Consider the following 23751-nt stretch of genomic DNA (forward strand, 5'->3'; position numbering starts at 1 on the left):
TCAGTGTAACTGAAAATAATGAAAGCATAGGTAAAAGGGTGAAGTTCTGATAATGTTCTCTGCCAACTGCTAAGAATTACTCATTGTTTTTTACTGTAATTTCACAGTGAATCATAGAAAAAAACCAGGACTTATATGGACAATCTCTAAGATAATATGTTTGATTTTAGAAAGTATATATATAAAAGGGCCAAAGTAGAAACGGAGCTGGAGAGACAGGTCTGCCTTCCTGATATTTCCCCAGGAAAACAGCATTTTAAATGCTATTTAGATTCTTATCATGCTGATGAAGGTTATATTATGGAAAAATAGGATGTCTGTGGACTAGGGACCCAACTACCATTTAACACGTTATTTTTTGCTCCTTGTACAGTTTACTCTCGGCAGAGCTGCCAGAAGACTCCTTTTAAAATGCTGAACTGGATCATGCTGGACACCTTCTGGTGGCTCCCCACTGTACTCAGAACTGAAGCCAGAGGAGTTACCACACTGGTCTCTGTGCTGAGACCTCACAGTGACTACTCCCCAACTCCTCACACTGTCCTGGGCACACTCATCTCTGTGTCCCTTTGGGCCACCTGCACAACAGCTCCCTTTGCCTGAAACACTCTATACCATATTCCCACAACCTTCAAGTTTTTGTTCAAATTTTCCCATCTTAATGAGGCCTACCCAGACCACCTTATCTAAAATTACTACCCCCTCTGCCCTGTTCTGTTATTTTCTTCTGTGATATCTAACACGCTACATGATTGACTTAATTATATTACGTCTCCTCCTGCTAGTACTCATGTTTCAAGAAGGCAAGGGTTGTAGTTTGTTTTTACAAACTATTTCCCCAGCTCTGAGCAACACACTGGTGCAGGCATTTGTTGAATGAAATCTAAATACTGCATGAGTACTGAAAAATGCTTTCCAACTCCTTAGCAACTGAAAACAGATCATGACTGAGACTGAGATCAATCCCAGGTGTGATTCCAGACGGATTAGTTGAAAAAAAATAGGTCATCGAAGTCTGGAAAAGGACATGATGGTCAATGAAAGGCAGCATGAGTTCCCTAAGGGAAGGTCATGAAGAGTTATTGAAGTTCATTTACAGTTACCGAAGCTGTAAATCAGAGAGAATGCTAAAAACTATGCTTTTAGGAATGAAATATTTGCTAGTGCCCATCACGATATCCCTGTGTCGAGTTGTGAGTTGAGTATAATAAAGTCAAGTCATCTGCTTACTGTCTGTAGTGAGAGTGTTGACTAATGGATCCACATTAACTGGGAATGAACTCCCTGGCAATACAACAGAGGGCTCCATTCTTTGTTCTACTCAGAGCTAGACAGGCAGATGACAATCAGGATCCAAAAGGACAAGGTAATCTGGAATTATGGGATAAATCTGGAGAGAGAAAATTTCACAGGGATAAATGTAGAGTCCTACACTTGGGTCCAAAGTTATAGTGAATAACCAATGTAAGGACTTCAGTTAACAGTTAATTCAATAGGGGTCGATAATGTAATGTGATTCACAAAAAGGAAGCTAGATGGACATCCAGAATTTGGGAGCAAAGAATCTCTTCTAAGTCTTGCAGTCCAAATCCATATTTGGAAGAGTGAGCTTAATGAGGCACTGATCAAATGAAAAACATCCTCAGGCTTACAACCAGCGTGCTCAAACTATGTCATGAATAAAGAAATGGCTGGAAACCTGGAATTGTTTAGAGGAACATGAAAACTAATTTCCAAAATCTGAAAGTGTGTTTTATGAATGAGGAATGGTCCTTGCCTAGACTAAGTAGCTGGACTTGCTCCATGTCACTCCAGAGCAGAAGAAGGACCGATAAATGGCTGAATTTTGTAATATAAAGCGAAGTCTGACTTAACATAGGAAATACAGTCTAATAATCACAGTTATACAATACGAACTGCATCTCTGAGTGCATCCAGAGATGGGATGGGCACTTAATGAGGATGTTGTGGAGTAGATTAGAATACCAGGTGGGTGTCTGAATTAAATGACTTCTAATACTTTGTTTAAATTTAAGATTTTAAGATTTTATGAATTACAAATGAATGTTTGTAAACCAACACATTTATTAGTTGATAGTAGTCATTACTGTAAATAGTTTCATTAAAAATTATTTCACCTAATATAGATACAAATACTTCCATTTTAAGATGCCGATTATAGTCTAACATGTAGAACATAATTTATTAGCATCTTTTATAAAACACCATGTAAATGCATCCTTGAAAATAAGTCCCAGAATTACTTACCTGCAATGGACAGAAATTCAGATATTCTGTAATAATTTCTAGCAAGAAATCAGGATTTAACTTCTCAAAATACTGTATTCCAAGAGGTAAATCTTCTAAGTGTGAAAAATGAGTGTCTAGGACATCATTTAACAAATTAATAACTTCTTCTTGTCGTTTATTTTTCTTCATAGCAAGAACTGCATGTAAATAGGTTAATTCCTGGAAAATAGGTGGTTTTCATAAATTACTCCATGCAGTTATAAAGCCATTTATTTCTACTTAGATTTCAAAAGTATATGAAGTGCTGTTTATGTACAGTATTTGTTCAAACTTAAATATTAGCTTGGATGGATTTTTAGAATCTTAAGTCTAATTATGCACAGAGGTAAATTAATAAATGTAATTACATATTAAAATTAATGTACAATAGTCTTCTAAAACCATTACTAAATATTAAGACATTAAAAATTTCATATTTTATAAATAGTAGTTAGGATCTACCATCTGATAAAATAAAATACTATACCGCCGATTTTCCAATAGACTGCTGAATTTCACTAAGGAATTCTAACTGCTGATCTGCCTCTTGTAGTTGCCCTTCTATTAATTGACATTGGATAAATCCTAAAAAAATAAAATAAACAAAAATGGTAAAAATCCACATCATTTCACGCACGTACACTTCAAGCTAATGCAAACAAAATTAAACAAGATTTTTTTTGCCATAATACATCTAGGTTTTAGATTTAAAAACAAAGACAGAAGAAGAAAAAGAGTGAAAGCAAAGAAAATGGGTAGCTTTGTACCCACAGAAAATCAGTTACTACAGTATTCATAATTTATGTGAATTATCTCATAAAAATCTATTCTTTTAAGATAGTATTTAAGAAGTAAAAATTTTATTCTTAAAGGTACATTTTTTTTTTCTGTTGTAGACAGTGGTGAACAGTTTAATTTTAGAAAACCATAAAATATGTCTTTTCTTCTTTAATGGCAGGTATGAAAAGCAATCATTACTTGCATCTGTATGAGGATCACTCAAAGATATGGTTGTCATACCAATTAGTGCAGAGACACTGGTTTCATCTAGTGTCATGGCAGTCTTATACCACTTCAATGCCTCTTTAACTTTCCCCTGTAAAATCATTTGGTATCCAAGTTCTGTAGCAAATTCTGATTGCTGAGGAGTTAAACTAAAAGCTCTCTCTAGTAATGTTTGGGTTTTTTGAAGAATCAGTTGACTACGTCCACACTAAAAAGAAAAAAAAAATTTAAGTTAGATTAAAACACTTCTACTCGGAAGAATTCATTTTTTCTAAATGTACATATAAATAATTTTTATTTCACAGATTCAGAATGTAGGAAGAATATAAAATAATTTCATAAAGAAAAATAAAACTACTCCATTTACTATCTAGACAGTGCAGCAAGAGTTCATATCCTATCAGAACTTAACCTTATGAGTAATGCTTTTAAAAAACAGCTATCTTGAAAAGTTTACTGCTTCTAATGATGCTGCACAAGCAAAATTTTCAGAGGTCTTTTTTCAAACTGTCTCATGATTGTCCTATAATCAGAAAAGAAAATCATTACTTTAAGGTTTTATATATATTTATGTGTGTGTATATATATATGTGTGTGCATATCTAGAGTAATATAGAGAAACATATATATTTTATTGAATATATATATTTTTATTGAATCAAAAGCTAGGACAAGGATCTGCTTTACCCCTAAAGACAAGTATACCACCAGTGAGAACCACGCCTTAGAATCTTCTTGAAAAAAAGCCTTCAAAAATATTTCAAGAAATGGCAATGCTGTCAGAATGAGTATATACTTTTTGAACATAACAAGTTTGAAGAGTTGTTACTTACTGAATTGTTTGATTTGTTGTAAAGTAATAAAAACCATGTGTCTGGCAGTAGGTAAATAAAAAAGGTAAATACCCCCCCCTTAACTCAAACTTCCACAATAGTGGGGCGGCGGGGCAGGGACAGTTCCTCTAAATTTCACATGATCTGACAATGTTTGTTTTTAAATAAGAGAATTCAGTTTATTCATGTCATTTAACAATTAATATCCTTGATTATCTTCTTTCAACTTTATTTTAATAATTATTTTACTTACTCTGTGTCTCCTTTCCTTATTTATATTTTTCTAGTTTAGTTAACTTTTCAATCCTCTCATTTCTTGTACTGATTTTAAAATTCTGCTGTATTTTTCTTTTCCATTCCCAATTACCTTTTTACTGGGTGCTTGTAATAAAATCATTTCTTTATTATTATAAAAAAATAAGATAGCAACCACTTCCCCCACCCAAACAGCCTATTACCCACTTCACAACGTTCAAAAAATAGTTTTAAAAACATAAAACAAAGAACAACCCTAGTCGTAAATCCTACACTCTGATTCCCATTTCCTTTGTCTGGAAGGCACTTCCCTATCCTTAAAGGATTCACGGGTACCACTTCCTCCATGATGGCTTCTGATATCTGGAAACTGTATCTCCTCTGAACTACCTTAAGAATGTATCACATATTTATAGACACATCACATTTTCACTCCAGGTCATGTGCTTTTTGGTGCCTCAACATTTGTGACTAATTTTATATTTCCAGCTACAAATAACAGAGCTCTGTTGGCACTCTTACAGTTCTGCTGAAGGCTATTGTGATATTATAAAAAAGTTGAGCATTCTGTGGTTCCATGGCATCTAGTGCATTTCCTAAGTTTTCCAGCTTGGTGGCAGCCTAAAACAAAAAGTATTCAGTATTATTTAAAAATAAACTAAGAATAAAAGAACATAAATACATGACATGTACACTAATAAATATTATTATTAATATTTAAAAAGATCTTTGCTTTTATAAAGTCCCCTTCTTCCAATGAAATCTTATATGTTGCAAGAGGATAAAAGGCCCTTTTCTAAAAAGTTGAATAATTATAAATAAATAACTGCATTTTAAAATGTGTTTCCTTAATAATTGTTATTGAATGGAAACCTTAGGGTTTCCTAAGGGTGGGTAAAGATACCCATAATATTCAATTAACTATACATGCCAAGCTCCCTCTCCAATAATTAATTCATAACACATGAGATATGAATGATAACATATTTACAAACATTACTATAATATGAGATCAGTCCTTGGATAACCTATATAGCCTGGTTTATATTTAAAATGGTTTATATTTAAAATATTTTCTAGAACAGAAAAATCAGATACTTGACATAAATAATTTCAATGCCTGGAAAATTTACTGAAGAGTTGCTCTTCTAAGATTCTTCTAGTATTTACTGAAGTATTTACTAGGTACTATCATATTATCCAATTTAACCAGACTAAATACCAGTCTAAATCTATCACTTGTTATAATACTATTTACTTCAGACTGGATTTTGGCATTCCATAATCTAGTGTACAGTCAATGTGTTCACTAGCAGAGAAAACATGTGCTTTATAAGGTCCAATGGGATTTCATCCTAAGCCCATTTAACTTATGCAAACTCAATAAAATTGTAAAAGTACTATGAATTATATTTTGTGTACGTTCTCTTCCATACCCAGCATCACTTGTTACATTAATCATATATATTACTGCACATGAGTTTTACATAGAAACAGCACGTGCTGTAGTTAATAATTTTAAAAGTTTTCATAGGTAATTTTAACTATATGATATTTTTGCTTTACTAGGTGATTTAACAAACCCACCTCTTTGTTAAGGTATATTTCTAGGAATCAACTAAAAACTACCATGTCATACATTCTAAAACAGCACTTCAAGGCTCTTTTGTATGTGCATGTGTGTGTGTAACTAAATACATATTTAGTATAGGAAACATAAATATAATAGTACAATACAACTTACCTTCTCTGTATCCCCCTCCCTACACAAATAGTAAAGGGCCATCATTCTTAGTGCTTCCACATTTTGATTATCTTGCAGCATTAACCTGCAAAAAAAATTTCAGTTAATGTTATGTATTTTTATTTGATGCCTTGAAAACTTGGTTTGCTTATTATTCCACTGTTTAAATAAGTAATTTTAATTAGTAAAGTGACATCTCCTTTATGAAAATTATCAATCTCATTATTTAAACCCCAAAGAATCTCTGGACCTTAATTTTGATATGTTTACAGTATTTTTAAAAGAATAATTCACCCTGACCACACAGATTTATTACAAGAATTCCAGGAATGTAAAGATGGACTGAATATCAAAAACTCTATTAATAGAATTCACATTACAATAGATCCAATGTGGTAAAAATAAATTAGAAAATGTTATTAAAAAATCCTTTTAATAATAGGAACAAAAACAAAACTTAGTAAGAAATATGCAAAAGCTACAGAAATTCCTATAAAACTTTATCAAGGGTATTCAGAAACGGAACTGAATAAATGGGGTAACACACTAGGTTTCTTATCATGCACGGTGTGCCATGTTGAATTATTAGCTCCAGCTTTTTCACTCTCCCTGATTACATGCTTTCTGCCATGTAACTGAGCAGTTCCCCCTACAAATGCTGGCTTGTGCCTCACTGCCCCCAACTATAAACATGGACATTTTTCTTGGCCAATGGGATGTGGACAGGAATGGCGGTGTGCCACGCCTGTTTCAGAGGCATCGCGTATTTCTGCTTGTCCTCTGCAACTCTGCTGTCACCATAAGAAGGGCTTCCTCTAGGTAGCTGGTGTTCTTTGGCTGGAGCCCAGTGAAGAACACCCTTCGAGTGGACCAGAATCCAAACTGCAATGAGGTGCCACGCCCTCCCAGCTGGATCTGAAACTTGAAGCAGAGTCCCAGACACACATCTGGACCGGGTCAGTGACCCTAGATGACCCACACCAAAGTACAAATTAGGGCACAGTATCACATGCCCTGAGATGTGTGGTTGTTTCCTGTAGATCAATAGCTGCCTAATGATAATACTCATTTGGGGTTAAAAAAATTCTCCCCAAATAATCTACAGACTTAATGCAGTTCAACCCAGTATCTTATAGTTTTTTGTTATTTTTAAACAAGTTATTCTGATAGTCAACTGCAAAAGAAGGGCCAAAAAAGCTATCAAAAAAGAAACATGATGGAGAACTTCCCCTAAAAGATGTAAAAATCCATTAGAAATATAGGAAAGAACAGATCCCGTTAAAAAGAAAAAAAGAACCAGTCAATATACAGAAAAAAAAATAGCTTTTAGCATAAAAAAGATGCTCAATGGCAACATGATCAAGGAAATGAAAATAAAAATAAGTTACCATTCTTATTCTACCAGATTGTTTAAAAAACAAATAAAAAACCCCGCATTGACAACAGCCAGAATTGGTAAGGATGGGGGTGGGCATGCAATAGACTACTAATGAGAATCTTAGTATAATTTCTTACAAGAACAATTTGGCAGCGTTTATCAAAATGTCAAATGTGTATACCTGAGGCAGAGGCTGCAATCTCTCCTCAAGTCCACCCTCCCCTTATTTGCTTGGGCTCAGGGCTAGCCAGCACTTCCCAGCCATCTCCGCAGGTAGCCATGGCCAATGTGAGAGGAAGCAGTTTATGGCATTTCTGGGCCTGGGCTTTTGAGAAAAGTGGAATGACTCCTCTACACTCTTTCCCCTCTTACCAGCTGGACACCGACGTCATGAGGTTTTAGGAAATGGCAGAGTTGCAAGATGGAGAGCTTGGGTCCCTTGAAGACAGTGTGGAAGAAGGCTGCCTGATCAAATCTTACACCCATTCAAAACAGTTACATGTGACCAAAAAACAAGCTCACTGTGTTAAAACATATGTTTGGATCTACTTTTTATAGGAGCTTAGCTTACCCTAAAAAAATATAATTCCCTTTAAATTAGTAATCCCTCATTTGGGAAACCATCCTTCAGAAATACTCCTATATATGTATAAAGGTGTGTGTGTGTGTGTGTGTGTGTGTTCACTGCAAATATTTAGAACAGCAAAAAATTAGAAACATGCCTACCAATGGAGAAAGATAAAATAAACTATATTTATCTTCACTTTATAGATGCTATTCATTGTTAATAAACATAAAAGGGTATCCATGAAATACTAAGTTAAAGAAAAATCAAGTTTAAAAGCTATATAACAAGTCTATTTTTCATTTTTTAAATGCCCCCCAAGATATATGCATATATTTATACATTATGTGGATACCTCCCACTCCCACCCCCCCCCCACACAGTGCCTAGAGAGGAAATCTGGAAAAATATAAACATCAGAAAGTTACTTATACCCAAATTGTGGTCTCCAAATACCATTTCTCAGTAAAAGGAATTAGATTGCCCTGGACCATGGCTGATACCTGAACAGGGCAGTAAATACACAAAATAACCCTGGTATATCTTGTCATACCAAATAGTAAGGAAACTATCAAAGACTACTAGGGTCATGTCAAAAAAGACTCAAGAACTAACTTGAAGAAGCTACTAATGGCCAAAGATAACTCAATCTGAGCAATTATAATAACCAAAATGGTTAGAAACACTCAAGTTTAATCCATGTCATATAAACAAACAAACCCAAACCACTATCAATCACCAATGGAGAATGCTAGGGATGCTAGGGGCCTTTTTTGTTTGTTTCTGAAACCTGGAAATAAGGGAAAAGACTCAAGCATTTATCCAACTTTTCTTACATGAACTATAACACTAGATAACCAATCAGCAGGCTGGAAGTTTTTCTTTATAGGAGGATTCTAGCTAAGAAATGCAGAAAGAATGACATAACCATACTGTAATCCTAAACCAAGTACCCAGGTATTGAGCTCGAATTGCTGCTAATACCACAAAAAAGAGAGACAAGCCTAGATTATGTCTCTGATGGAAGAACACATCAGCACTTATGAATTAACTGCCAAACAAAGAAACAGTGAATGTGAATCTAACCAAGTCTCTAGATCCATCACCGATTTATTAAATACTGAGAATACGCAATAAGCTGCATAGTTATGGCATACAATCAATACAATTCATATCATTCAAAACCTGCAGGATTAAAATACTGGTTTCTTTAACTTATTTATTAGCAAGAACAAAAAGAGGAGGAGGTTGTTGGGGAGAAAGAGGAACAAAGCAGGAAGGGAAGAAGGGAGACAGGGAACCCTCCAATGCCTTCACACTTAAGAAAACCCAAAATCTTTACCATGACCAACAAGACCCTGTGCTCTGACGTCACCGCCTAGTCATCTTGCTCCTTCCCATCCTTAACCATACGACACGTACTCTTGCCTCAAGGTCTCTGCACTTGCATTTGCTTCTTACTGCAGTCTTCCCTGGGATGTCTGCAAGCTGGCTCCCTCTGTCAAATGCCATCTTCTCACAGGCCTTCCCTGACAACCCATAAAATTGAAGCCCCTCCCCTCGGTCCCTAGTTCACTTTCCGGCTTTATTTTTTCTCCATGGCACTTATAACTTTTTAACATACTACATAATTTCTTACTTGTTCTGCTTATTATATAAGCTTCACGAGGTCAGGGATATTTGTCTTTCTGCATATAAGAGTCTTTTAGAATAGCTACCCAGATATTTACGTAAATCTATAAATTCAGCCTTTAAAAACAATGCAACGTTAAGGTTTTCCTCGATGCTATATTGTTTGAAAAATTCAAATTAAAAAAACCTTATAAGAAAAAAATACACATAGATTTTCTTTTTTCTCAAAATTACAACCAGATCCAAAGATACTTGTGACATCTTTTTCTACTTAACCTCTGTGCTGTCTCAACCGTCTGGTCCCAATCCTGCAAGGCTAGCTGTAGTTTCATTTTCTTTACAAAAGCAGGAAGGAAACTTGGAAAGTTCATGATTATCTGGTTCACAGTCTCCAGAGCACCTGAATAATTCTGGCGCATCTCAAGGCACTGTGCCTAATGGGAGAAAAAAGAAAAAAGTGACATCAAAACTGTGATCATATATACTAAGGTTCTCACAGCAGTTACCCTGGAAGAGGTAGAATTCTAGTATTTAACATTTTTTATATTTTTATTTTCTGACCTTTCTGTAAGAAATAGTTTTCACTTTTATAACCAGAAAAACAAAATAAGTCTTAATCAAACAAAATTTTAAAACATCACAGAATAAAAATATTTTATAAGTGACTGTTTTAAAATCCACTTTTGGGGCTTCCCTGGTGGCGCAGTGGTTGGGAGTCCGCCTGCCAATGCAGGGGACGCCGGTTCATGCCGCGGTCGGGGGGATCCCACGTGCCGCGGAGCGGCTGGGCCCGTGGACCGTGGCCAATTGGCCTGCGCTCCGTGGCAGGAGAGGCCGCAGAAGTGAGGGGCCAGCGTGCCGCGAAAAAAAGAAAAACAAAAATCCACTTTTAAATAACTGAGAAATATAACTACAGGATGAAAATTCTGAAATATTTTTAGAAACATCATAAGGAATGCTTCTATTTATAACAGAAAAATTACCTTTTAGAATAAAATATTTCCAGGATATTTGCAAGTAGCATTTAAAACTAATAGATATTGTATCTTTTTTTTTGATATTGTATCTTTTTTAAAAAATTACTTTCAGGCTAAAGAAGGTAAGATTTTAAAGAATCAGCAAAATAAAGTACAAAACTACCTCAATATTTTCACTCCTATGAATTATCTTAAGGACATAAATGGATAAGACCAAAAAGAAGCATATTTATGGCAGAACTATTTATAATAGAAAAAATTAAAATAACCGGAAATGGCCACCTAGGATTAAATGATAGCATATTTACTTCATAAAATTTTAGGTGGCCATTAAAACTCATTATGTTAATTTGTAGATCGATATTTACTGACACGAAGAGATGTCATTTACAATATAATAGTTTAGCTGGTTATCTCCAATGGTGATATTTATTTTTAATTCAGATATTACTGTATTCTAAAATTTTTCTACAATGTACATGTATTACTTTCATAGTCAGAAAATATAAATCTATAAATATAGTAAGTGCTTTAAGAACAGATGATGAGGCATATTTATCATATGTCAGATTTTTTAAAATGTGTTTCTGAATATCCTTTAGGAATAAATTTAGTCCTAGAATATCTCAGTTCAAAATGAACATCCAGCCTCAACAGATGTACAGTAAAACCGCAATATATTCCCGAAATCAGTTTGAGATTATGTTCCCATATAATTAAAGGAAAGTATGAGAACCACCCAAAGATGCCACTATGTCAAAATAAATTATTATTTAAATTTCTCAATAGTGGACAATAATAGCAAAAAAGATTAATGCAGATAATTTTTAAAAATATATATGCCTTTGCAATCTGCCTAAATAGCTAGTAACATAAAATAACAAAATCATGCAAATAGACCACATCTAATACTTCCTTAGACCATCACCTCCCATATAAATGCAACATACTATATTAAATGAAACTAAATTTGCTATATAATTGGTTCATATCATTCCTAGTTGGAATTCAACTAATGCAAGCCTCTTGCTGAATGAACTGAAAAATAAATACATAATTGGAATGGGTTATATAAGAAAAAGAATTTAAACCAGTCTAAAGTATTAGAGGAAAAAGGTCAATCCTTCCTAAGCTGCTTATATTGACACTTGAAATAGCCCTACCTTAGATTACCTACTAGCTTTTCTTTAAGGAAGAGGGGAGCAGAAATGATCAAGAAAAACTTCTTTAAAAATTTGCTAAATTCCCATAACCTCTAGCAGTGCCATTAGGCAAAACCTGAGTCCAAGCAGCACGAATACTAGTTGTACTGGTGGCAAACATCTGAACAAGCTCACTAGCCAGGGAAATTGACAAGAGCAATATAGGGACATTGGCAATAGCCAAGACACCAATAATCCTCTCTTTCTTTTTTATCCCCCCACACCAGATTACTGCTAATTTAATAGACTGTTTTCCTAATATAAATTTAATTCTTTTTGCTGAAATAAAAAATGATCTTTTTTTAATTTAAGGCATTCAGATGGCATCCATGGAATTGAAGAAAAAGTCCAAATTAAACATTTCTACCCACCAATGATTTCTAATGACACTGCCACTTGGTCATCCCTCTCAATCTAAGTTAGATCATGTTATTTCTCTTTTCATTGGCTGCCCATCTATCTGGTTCAAAGCAAAAGCCAAGGGCTCTACAGAATCAGCCAGTCTCTCCTCATTCCCCCCCCCATGCCCACCTGCCCTGACACTCACCTTCTCTCCCTCTAGCCTTCACTTTTCTCCCCTTCACTCATTCTGCTTTAGTCTCCAGGCCTCCTAGCAATGCCTTCAACATGCTTAACGTATATAAACTCTCTACTCCCCTATTTGTAATGCATGCTCTCCCCAGGTGCCCACAGGGCTTTAACCCTCACCTCCTACATGTCTTTGCTCAAATGTCACTTTCTCTGACCATTTAAAACTGCAAGTTCATACCCCAGTTGTACTTCTCCTTCTTTCCTTGCTTTATCTTTCCATTGTACTTACCACCTTCTAATATACCATACAATTCACTTACTTTTATTATCTGTCTCCACCAGTAGAACATAAGCTCCATAAAAGCAAGAGGTTTTATTTTGCTTAGGGTATCCCTAGTATGTAGAGGGATGCCTCACACATATTAGATACATCATAGATGTTTGGTGAGTAAATAATATAGGAACCACCACAACTGCCAATAGCAACAACAAAAAGAATTAAAACTGATCCAGGATTCAGGAATTTGGCAGGGAGTACTTTTCTCTAGCTTACGTTCATCGTCCCATACAAACGCAAGTCCCTCCTGCAGTTGAGAGTTGATAAAAGTAACATAAAACCTATCTTTTTGAGCTACTTGGTTTTGTTGGGTTTCATATATTACAAATAAATTTTAAAACATCATTTTATTAATCTGACACCAACTCACCTTACCCAGCAGAGCAAAAATATCATTTCCATCTTGTAATCCCTCTTCAAAATACCTTAGTGCTTTCTTAGTGTAAGGTTCTTTTCCTCTTGTAATATCAAGCCATGCTCTCAAAACCTGTCCCTGTAAAATGAATAATTCTAAATTTTCATTTTTTTGGAAATGAAAGAAATAAATGTTGATGAAGAAGTTAAACTAAGCATCATTCTTATTTGTAATTAGTAACAAAAATCAGTCTATCAAATAATGTTATGAAAAATAAGACTGCAATAAAATCACTTTTAAACCCTTGCTAGCCTACAGTCTTGGAACTATTATGAATTTCAGCCTTTAAGATTACTACTGTGGTTAATATTAAGAAGCTTGTAAAATATTCCCTTAGTACTAAATAACCAATATTCTTACATGGGGCTTTGCTAATAAATTACTAATAACTACTAAACATGTAATTCAATACATAAATAAGAATTTGTTACCTCTTTTTGGGGAAATATACCAAATGAACTAAGATGGGAAAAAAGAAGTGTTTTGCTTCACATTTATTAAAAATTAAGATAATTTGGCAACTATCTCAATCTCTTTGACTAGTCCAGTGAGCTTCAAATGAAAGGATAAAATGGCCTCAGAAATTAAAAAATGAAGAAACCATGAATGTTTACCTTCAGAAATGTTAGTGAGCCAACGGACTGTAAGGTTTATAGGATTAGAAAGAAGATGAATACATGTTGATTATTTTTCTTTTTAATGCCAAATAAAAAATTATGAAATCTGCTCGTCTGTCAAAAAATTTCTAGGTTAATTAACAAACCTTATAAATCTTTAACTAAGATCATACTTACTTCCCTATATTTCACCTGAAAGGACAGGTAAGAATACCTAAACAGGGTTTCCCTGGTGGCGCAGTGGTTGGGAGTCCACCTGCCGATGCGGGGGATGTGGGTTCGTGCCCAGGTCCGGGAAGATCCCACATGCCACGGAGTGGCTGGGCCCGTGAGCCATGGCCGCTGAGCCTGCGCGTCCGGAGCCTGTGCTCCGCAACGGGAGAGGCCACAACAGTGAGAGGCCCACGTACCGCGAAAAATAAAAAAAAAACCTAAACAATGTTATTTCTCCTCATTAGATCACTGTACTTTCTTGAATCATTTCAACTGTGTGGATGATTCCCAACCTTTATTTCTAGTCCAATACCTTTTCTAATTTTTTCTCTTCTTTTTCTAGAAGCTCATCTACTGTCTCCATCTCACTGTTCTGTCAGAGCCTGAAATATAGAATGTCTAAAACCAAACACATCACCTCCCTCCAAGATTACCTTCTCATCCCAAAGTATTTTCTAGTCACATTAACTGGTCTCTGAATTGTCCAGGCTTAAAACCTCAGAGACATCCTTGATATCTGACACCTCAATATCTTTCCCCCCAATATTTATAATAAGTTGAAAAGTCCTGTGGGTATTTGATAATTCTCAAATTCTTACCTGAATTTGATACACTGAATAGTATTTTAGTGTAGGCCCTTAAAGCCTTCTGCCAGAAAGTACTATCTTTGGGGGCCTACATTCTGGTTTCTTCCCAGGTCAGTTCATCCTATAAACCTTTGCTAAATTCACCTTCTGAATTTGCACTTTAATAACATCACTGACATGATTAAAACTCTTCAATGACCCTCAGTGCATATTAAATTAGATACAAGTATTTGTACCTAGCCATCAAGATCCTTCAATTTGTCCCAACCCACTTTTCCAACCTTTTCTTCCACCCTCTTCTTCTCTGTACCCTGTATTCCCATCAGGTGTGAGGTTCTCACTGTACCCAGACCTACATGTCTCCTTGTTCTTCTCCTTTCTATCTATTATCTCCCACCTTGGGAGTACCTACTTCCCTTTTCCATAATCTTTGCCTGTGGAAACTGTATCCATCTTTCAGGTTTTAGGTCAAATGCTACTTCCTTCAAGAAATTCTTCATTTGCCTAACAGTTATCGATGTGATCTCTCCTTGAGTACATAAAATAGTGCCTAGCACGAAGTAAATGATCAATAAATGTTAACTATTATTTTCCTGCACATTTTAATCACACTTCTCTCATTCCATTTGTCCATTTTCTCACAATGTTAATTGGGTGTGTGCTCTATAACCCTGCTAGATGATCCATTCATGAAAGTAAAGTTTATGTATTTTTTATCTTTCTGTTATTAACAGTGCAAATAATGGTGCCTTGTACCCAGAGCAGTTCAATAAGGAGAGTGGGAGGGAAGGAAGGAAAAAGAAAAGGAGGGAAGGGAGGGAAGGAACCAGGGAGAGCTCTTGTCAAGAGTTAATAAATAACATTAAAAAAAAACAAGCTTAGAGAACCAATTTTATAAAATAATAAAATATTAAAATAAGGCTGTTATTTATAAAATGAGAATAGAGTGGGCAATAACAAAGCTTTTATATAAATAACATAAGCTTCCTTTAATGTTAGTATTTTAAAATAAGAAAACCAGCTACCTCTTTACTACCATTTGACATTTTGATCATTCGGTCAACATATTCTCTCGCCTTATCGTGACGACCAATGTGCCACAAAAATAAGCCTGCATGGTACAAAGCTTTTGGTCCAGCTCCTTTACGCTGCTCCTTCACTCTGGCGTCTGATTCCTGAATAGCTTCTCTATCTGGGAGAAGGAAAAAAAGACATTAAGTGAAAATTAAATTCTAGATTTAGAGTTTATAATAGGTCAGATAACTAAGAGCAGAGAATATAGTTCTTCTCTCTACAGCAGCGCTAATAAAAATAAAATGCAAGCCACATATGTAATTTAAAATTTCCTAGTAGCCACACCAAAGAAGTAGAAACAAGTAAAATTCACATTAATAATATATTTTATTTAACCCAATATATCCAAATGATCATTTCAACACATAATTGATTTGAAAATTATTAAGAAGATACTTTTCTTTTTTTTCGTCTTACTAAATCTTTAAAATCTGGGGTGCACTTTACACAAAGCACATCTCAATTAAGATGTGAAATTTTCTTCAGCAAATCTTTATAGGAGATTTCATAAAATTTATTTTGGAAAAAGCAGAATCATATACTTGTTCTAAACATAATTTTTCCAACTGAATCAAGCATCAGTTTTAAATTTTAAAGTAAATTAATTAGAATTAAAATTTAAAACTCATGTCCTCAAACGAGACACATTTCAATGTGCTCTACAGCCACCTGTGGCTAATGACCACTGTGACCACACTACAGTTCTATAGTTCATGTCATTCTCAAGACATAAAGCCTATATATGCAAATATTTTTTTAAATAGTAAGATGAAAAAGTTGGCAATGATTCTAAAATGAGACAATTATTAGGGGCAAATTCAGAACTAGGAGTCAAATTACCCTACTTCCTAATCCAATTCTAAAATATATAACCAAGCCAGGCTGCTGTCACGGGTTAATGAAAGGTAGTATAATTACTACTTATATAGTTAATACTGACTGCTTGACTGCTCCCTTAAAAAGATGGTCTACGCCTAGAACTCTAATCACTTCTATTTAACCTGTTATGTAAATGCTTGGGACACAACTGTCAGTTAGATCCAAATCCCAGGTCGAATCAAAATGTGGATCAGCTAGCCAACAGAAAGAAGAAATGTCAAAGTTGAGGACTGAGATTCTAACAGACTACCTTTCTGGTAATGGCTACCAAGGAAAGGTACGTGACTCCTCCTTTTAACTCTAAGGATACAAATTTAAATTTAAATGTGGAATTACCAAGGTACAACTTTACGAGTTTAGGAAACAAAATTGTACTCTGGAGGGCTAGAGATTGCTTGGCAAGGGACCCCTTCTGCCCTGCCTACAGCACACCCACGGCAACACCTTCAGAAGTTCTCACTAAATAGGCATGATACAGAAACAGAACTTATGAGGCAGGAGCAGGCATTGTACCTTCCTGCCCAGTCAAGTCCCTAGTGGGGCATCAGCTAGCTGTGATAGTCTACATAAAACTAGTTCTTTCCAGATATCAGCTCAAGTTCTTAATGCATCACAGCTCTTTAATAAACAGGGCTTACATTAGCATTCAGGAAGAATGTACGAGAACAATGTAGGCTCTTCCTAGGCGAGACAGACAGACATCTGGGCCTCTCCTGAACTCAAGCGCACTCAGCATTATTATGGAGGAAAGTCGAGTGACTACTCAGGTGTCTCTAAACAATCCCGGAAATCACATTCTCTAGCAGAACCAGTACTCTTGGGAGTAACCAATTAAATAAAAACTTGATTCTAGGAAGAAAACAGTTTGTTAATTTCTCTCTCTCTTTTTTTTTTCTTTTTTTTAAGGCTTACTGACTACAGCTCTCCTACACCAATTCTCTGCTCCAGCTACACACACCCCTGCTGGAACATAAAGGAAGGGGATCCAGAGATGAACCTAATCCTGAACCATTTCCACATATTTGCCCATCGAGTTCTCCTGTCTGAGAAGATCAAGTCCCCATTTCCACAGTCTTCCCAGCCTACTCCTATGGATAAACAGTACATGCCATTTCCCCACACTTTCTTAAAAGTTTTAGAAAGCATTTAGTCGTAGATTTGTTTATGAACTAAACATATTAGTGTTTTAAGTAACTTTTTATTTATTTGTACAAGTATATGTGGGTGAAGGATGTGATACTTTGCTTAAGAAAAAACTGTTTTTAATATTTAAAAAAATTTATGACATTTGGTAATTGTTTAATTATTTTTACAATGCTATTAGCTGTTACTGGATATATATGGATGAATACAATACAATTTCTTTTTTATTACCTATAATTCCAATGCTGTTCTGCCTCAGCCATTAAGATATGCTATGTATTAAGACAGTTCACACAATTTTAACTGCTGGTTTATGTATAAAGTTCCTTCTTTAATTTAATCATATTTCCCAACCTACTACTGGATAAAAATTTACTGAATGTCTTCCAAAGAGCTAGCCCCCCTGGGGGATGTAAAGGCTTTTAAGAACCTCAAGATATAGTAGAAGAGAGAAACTGCATGTAGCTATATATGCACAAAACAAGTGGTAAAGTTGGTTGCTACAGAGTAATTTATGTATATACCTGTTTTGAGCTGTCCTTTCTTGGTTTAACCATTGCTAATATTTATTCACCTTTACATTAATTCAAACAATCCCTACATACTAATGAAACTTCTGCCATAGGATATAAGGAATATGAAAGCAACAGAAGACCCATATTTCTCATGCTTGATAAACTTAGTCTTGTCAGGAAGATAAAACAACTATGACAAATAGTATCTACAGGTAATACATAATACAGTATGATTAGACTGAATGTTAAGGTAATTGAGAAAAATCAAAATGAATTGAGTAGAAAAAACTGTCTAAGCATTGTACTTAAATACTGTACCTGGATTGGGACTCATTTTATGAGTGTATATTAGTGCAATTAGAGAACAAAGTGATACATCTTGTTTATTTTTAATAGCCTCAAATTCTCGAAGAGCTTCTTGAGTTTTACCTGAAAATCAAAATTACAAAGTGAAAATTGTTCTTTGTGCAAAACAAGAATTTAAAACTTACGGAAATGTTTAATAATTAGCACATACCTTCCATTAATGTACCATAGGCATAATAAAACCTGAAGACGGGATCACTGCCATACCTCTTAGTTCCCTCACTGGCAGCAAGTAACACATGATGGAAATATCTCTCTTGACAATAGTAATTAATCAAAGTCTAAGAGGAAATAAAGACTACATGTTAAAAGAGATTCTGATGTTCTGAAATACTCTAAGCAGATATTAACCTAAGATCTTGAATAATCTAAAACTTTGATAACGTATTTTTTCTTCCAACTTCCTTAAATACTGTTAAAGGCTAGCACTTAAGGAATGTAGAACACAGTGAACACAAAATTACTGAAATAACTCAATGTTTTCTAATAATTTCAATCTTTTTTTTCCTAAACTATTTCTTAACAATACTGAAGTCAGGGTATTTTCACCTCTTTCCTTTCCCCACATTTTCTTAAGGTTTTAGAAAATGGGAAAGCAGACAAAAAGCAGGAATTAAAAAAAAAAAAGACAAGAGGCTTCCACTGCCAGACCAGGTTTCTTTTAAAAACAAAAACCCTTCTATTTTGTTTTTATAGCATCACAAAGTAATGACCAATTAAACTCAGCAACTGATTGTCAAAGGTTATCTTGTTTTCTGAGTTCCACAACAAATAACTGTCAGTAAAACAAAGGATCTATTTTTTAATGGAAATCACTATCACTAGGCTTTTTTCAAAATTATATTATTTATACATGAAGCAGAAAACTAGTATCAGGAGATACAAAGTTCTGATTAATTGGATCTACACTTTTCACCATTTTTCTCAGGATCACGTCTAAGGCTTAGTTGCTAACCTAATCAAAGAGGGAAGCCATATTCACCATCACCGTGATATACCTGATTCACTCCCACAAACCAATTCGGGACATCCCATACCTCCCTAGTCTGACTCTTCAGCTGGTTCAGCAGGAGCAAGAAATATAGATGAAGCACTGATTGACAGGATTAAAATGAGTGTCTGAGCAGCTTTTTTTTTTTTTTTTTTACAGTCCATTGTTTCTGGAGGGCTACAGTCCATGTGCTTCTCTAGAACAGTCTGGCAAACATCCTCCAACTTTTACTCTGCTTCCCTCCTGTGGTTACTGTTCTCCAGTCCCTTCTCAGCCACTGTTTCTTCAAAGTGTGATCTGGACACCAATTCCAAGACCCCCGCAGCACACCTCAGGAAAGTGCAGTTTTCCTCCAGAGCCCTTTCCCTAAGGTTGCAAATGACTTCTTAATTTGCCACAACTAAGGACACTTTTAATATGATCTTACTTGACTTCTGTCCAGCGTTTAGTATCACTAAGCACCTCTAACTCTCCTAAAAGGCAGTGGCATGGTATCATAAAAAGGACATGGATTTTAAGACCTGTTTTCAAATTTCCTGTCCATCTTATAGCCGCTCAATTTTGCTCTTTTGTAAAATGCTGGTAGTCATTTGTAGGTCATTGTAAGGATTAATTGAGATATCATACTGTAAAACTCCTATTTCAAAAAAGAAAAAGTTCCTCCAAACCCCAGATGTTGATGATATATAAAAAAAAAAACACGTGTCCAGCCAAGACTTCTCATCGCAGCTCCAGATTCCTATTTCAATTTCCCCAAAACCCAAGCCAGACATCGCGTCAGGAATCCTCTCTTCCTGTTTGCACAGTCCCCATAAGTCTAACCAGTCAGTAGGTTCTTCTGTTGTTCTAGTCTGCTTCCCACTCCCTGCACCTATTTCCACTGCCTTGGTTCAGGTTAGGTTGTTGAATCCAACAAACATTTACTGACTGCTACGAGTGCCAAGCACTGGGCTAGGTACGGTGAACATGAAGATGAATAAGATACGATTCCTGTCCCAGAAAAGCTTAAAATTTTCAACTGAGACTAGAATCTAAAGACTATTTGAACCCACGCACCTACGGTCAATTAATCTTCCACAAAGGAGGTAAGAATATACAATAGAGAAAAGACAGTCTCTTCAGCAAGTGATGCTGGGAAAGCTGGACAGCCACATGTAAATCAATGAAGTTAGAACACATCCTCACACCATACACAAAAATAAACTCTAAATGGCTTAAAGACTTAAATATTAAGACATGACACCATAAAACTCCTAGAAGAGAGCATAAGGCAAAACATTCTCTGACAGAAATCGTACCAATGTTTTATTATGTCAGTTTCCCAAGGTAATAGAATTAAAAGCAAAAATAAACAAATGGTACCTAATCAAACTTAAAAGCTTATGTACAGCAAAGGAAACCACAAACAAAATGAAAAAAACCTATGGAGTGAGAGAAAATATTTGCAAATGATGTAACTGACAAGGGTTTAATTTTCAAAATATACAAACAGCTCAAACAACTCAGGAAAAGAAAAAAAAGCCCAACAACCCAATCAAAAAATGGGCAGAAGACCTAAATAGACACTTCTCAAAAGTAGACATACAGATGGCCAAAGTGCACATGAAAAGATGCTCAACATCGTTATTAGAGAAATGCAAATCAAAACTACAATGAGGTATCACCTCACACCGGTCAGAATGGCCATCGTTAAAAAATCTACAAATAACAAATGCTGGAGAGGGTGTGGAGAAAAGGGAACCCTCCTACACCGTCGGTGGGAATAAAATTGGTGCAGCCATTATGGAAAACCATATGGAGGTTCCTCAAAAAACTAAAAATAGAGTTGCCATATGATCCCACAATCCCACTCCTGGGCATATATCCGGAGAAAATTCAAAAAGATACATGCATCCCAATGTTCACAGCAGCACTATTTACAATAGCCAAGACATGTAAACAACCTAAATGTCTATTGACAGATGAATGGATAAAGAAGATGTGGTGTGTGTGTACACACACACACACACACACACACACACACACACACACACACAGACAATGGAATACTATTCGGCCATAAAAATGAATGAAATAATGCCATACGCATCAACATGGATGCAACTAGAAATTATCATACTAAGTGAAGAAAGAAATACCGTAGGATATCACTTATACGTGGAATCTAAAGTATGACACAAATGAACTTATCTATGACACAAAAACAGACTAAGACACAGAGAAGAGACTGATGGTTGCCAAGGGGGAGGGGGGGTGGGGTAGGGAGGGATTGGGAATTTGGGGTTAACAGATGCAAACTATTATATAGATAATGGATAAACAACAAGTTCCTACTGTATAGCACAGGGAGCTATATTCAAATAATTCAAATTTCAGTGTCCGTAAGTAAAGTTTTATTGGAACAAAGCCATGCTTAAGTATTGTCTATAGCTGCTTTCATGATACGATGGCAGATTCGATGCCACAGAGACCCTATGGCCCATAAAGCTTGAATATGTAACACCTGGTCCTTTAAAGTTTGCTGTTCTACTTAAGGCTTCTGTTCTAGAACGTTAAGTAGAACAGGGATTATTGGATAACAAGGTTAGAAGAAAGCCAGGGTCAAGAAGGGCCTCCTATTGAGTTGATCCTCTAAGAGATGAGGAGTTAAATCACAGTTTTTAGCATGAAAGCGTTTTTATTAAAAAGTTCATTTGGGTGGCAGTACAAAGGATAAATTTAAGGGGATGAAAATACTTAAGGGGATGAGGGAAGGTTTCACAGGAAGATCACGTAAAACTTCAGGCAAAAAAGCAAAAGACACTCCAGCACCCCCATCACTGCCAAACTGTCCTCCAACCACTCATCACCAGCTAACATGGTACACATTGCATTTACCTGTTTACCAACTGACTCCCCCTCCTCAAATGTAGAAAGGTTTGGGAGGGTTTTTCTTAGCTTTATTATTGCAGGTCTTATTATCTTCACGCTTAGAATAGTGCCAGACACATGGGAGGCACTCAGTAAACATTTGTTGAATTAATTTAATTAAGGTTTTCGCCAACATTAGATTATAAATTCACAGTCCCTGTGAAGGCGGGGACTGTTTCGTTCTGTTCATCACTATCTCCAGCTCCAGTGGACAAACAGTGAGCCCTCCATCAATGTGTTGAACAAGGGAATCAGTGAACAAATGAATGGAGAAGATAATCATCCTAAAAAGTAACTTCTTTTACTTTCAAGTCTCATGTCTTTGTTTTCATATCATTTCTTACGTGGACCATCATTAAATATTTGCTGAACGTATGCATCAGTGATAAACAGAGAAGACCATCACCCTAAAATACTCCTCCATTTTCAAGCCTATGTCTTTAACTGATTTCGTATCATCTTGCCGTGCTCCTTTTACCGTCTCACGGGGGCAGCTGGCACTAGTTTGCTGTAAGTCCTTAAAAATTGCACCCGGGAGACGCACTAGGTGTCCTATGTTGACCAAACCTTCCGAGCAAACAGGGTACAAAAGTAAAAGTAAACACGACCAACAGGGTGAGAAAAGCACACTAACAGCAATTCGGAAAGCAGCGCGCGGGGAAGGCTGCCCAGACCTCAAGATTCCAAAGCAGGGCCCGCGGAGGGAGAGCAGGTGATGTAGGTTACAAGCCCGCACCCCAGGCGGGGGCACCTAGCCAGCCGAGGCGGCAGGTACCGCAGGGTAACAACGGCCTAGCTAGGTCGGCCCGCGAGCTCCCCACGCCCCCCGGCCCCTTGCAACCCCGGCACCCCCCACGGCAACACACTGCCAGCTCCTGCCCCCTCACCTTCAGCCCCTGCGAGTCCATGGCTTCCGAGGCCGAGCCGCGTGCCTCCTGGGCGCGCGCCCGCCGAACCCCAGCAGAAGAGCCAAGGGTCTCAGGGTCTCGCAGCCCAGGCCCAAACCAGCTCGGGCCGCGGCGGGAGGGGCGGGACGGGGCGGGGCCGCGCCGCCATTGGCTGCCGGCGGAGGGGGCGGGCCCTCGCGGCAGGGATTGCGGGGGTCGAGGCGCGGGCAGGGACCCCGAGGGAGGGCGGCGGGTGGGGAAGGAGGAGCGACCAACCGGATGCTGGGTGAGGCGGAGGTCAAACAGCGAAAAGAACCTAGGGGCACCGTGGGTGGGCGGGCCTGAGGATTAGGAATTAAAGAATGAAGGAAATGGGGGAGGACGTTGGAAAAAGGGCAAGTTTGTT

General features: G+C 36.5%; 1 protein-coding gene across 1 annotated transcript in view; it reads right to left on the reverse strand.

Annotated features, from left to right (window-relative positions):
* TTC21B (tetratricopeptide repeat domain 21B) overlaps window positions 1-23385 on the reverse strand; it is an 85897-nt gene extending 62512 nt beyond the window's left edge. Inside the window, exons 1-11 of the mRNA XM_065880289.1 lie at window positions 23346-23385; window positions 18709-18838; window positions 18510-18620; window positions 15606-15772; window positions 13119-13241; window positions 9978-10135; window positions 6127-6211; window positions 4905-5003; window positions 3310-3502; window positions 2777-2874; window positions 2269-2469 (exon numbers count right to left, since the gene is read on the reverse strand). Coding sequence (XP_065736361.1) covers window positions 2269-2469; window positions 2777-2874; window positions 3310-3502; window positions 4905-5003; window positions 6127-6211; window positions 9978-10135; window positions 13119-13241; window positions 15606-15772; window positions 18510-18620; window positions 18709-18838; window positions 23346-23366 — 1386 coding nt within the window. The 5' untranslated portion in view covers window positions 23367-23385. The remainder of the gene's footprint in view (window positions 1-2268; window positions 2470-2776; window positions 2875-3309; window positions 3503-4904; window positions 5004-6126; window positions 6212-9977; window positions 10136-13118; window positions 13242-15605; window positions 15773-18509; window positions 18621-18708; window positions 18839-23345) is intronic.
* Between the last annotated feature and the right edge of the window lie 366 nt (window positions 23386-23751).

This window comes from Phocoena phocoena, chromosome 7 (assembly GCF_963924675.1).
Source record: "Phocoena phocoena chromosome 7, mPhoPho1.1, whole genome shotgun sequence".
Lineage (NCBI taxonomy): Eukaryota > Metazoa > Chordata > Mammalia > Artiodactyla > Phocoenidae > Phocoena > Phocoena phocoena.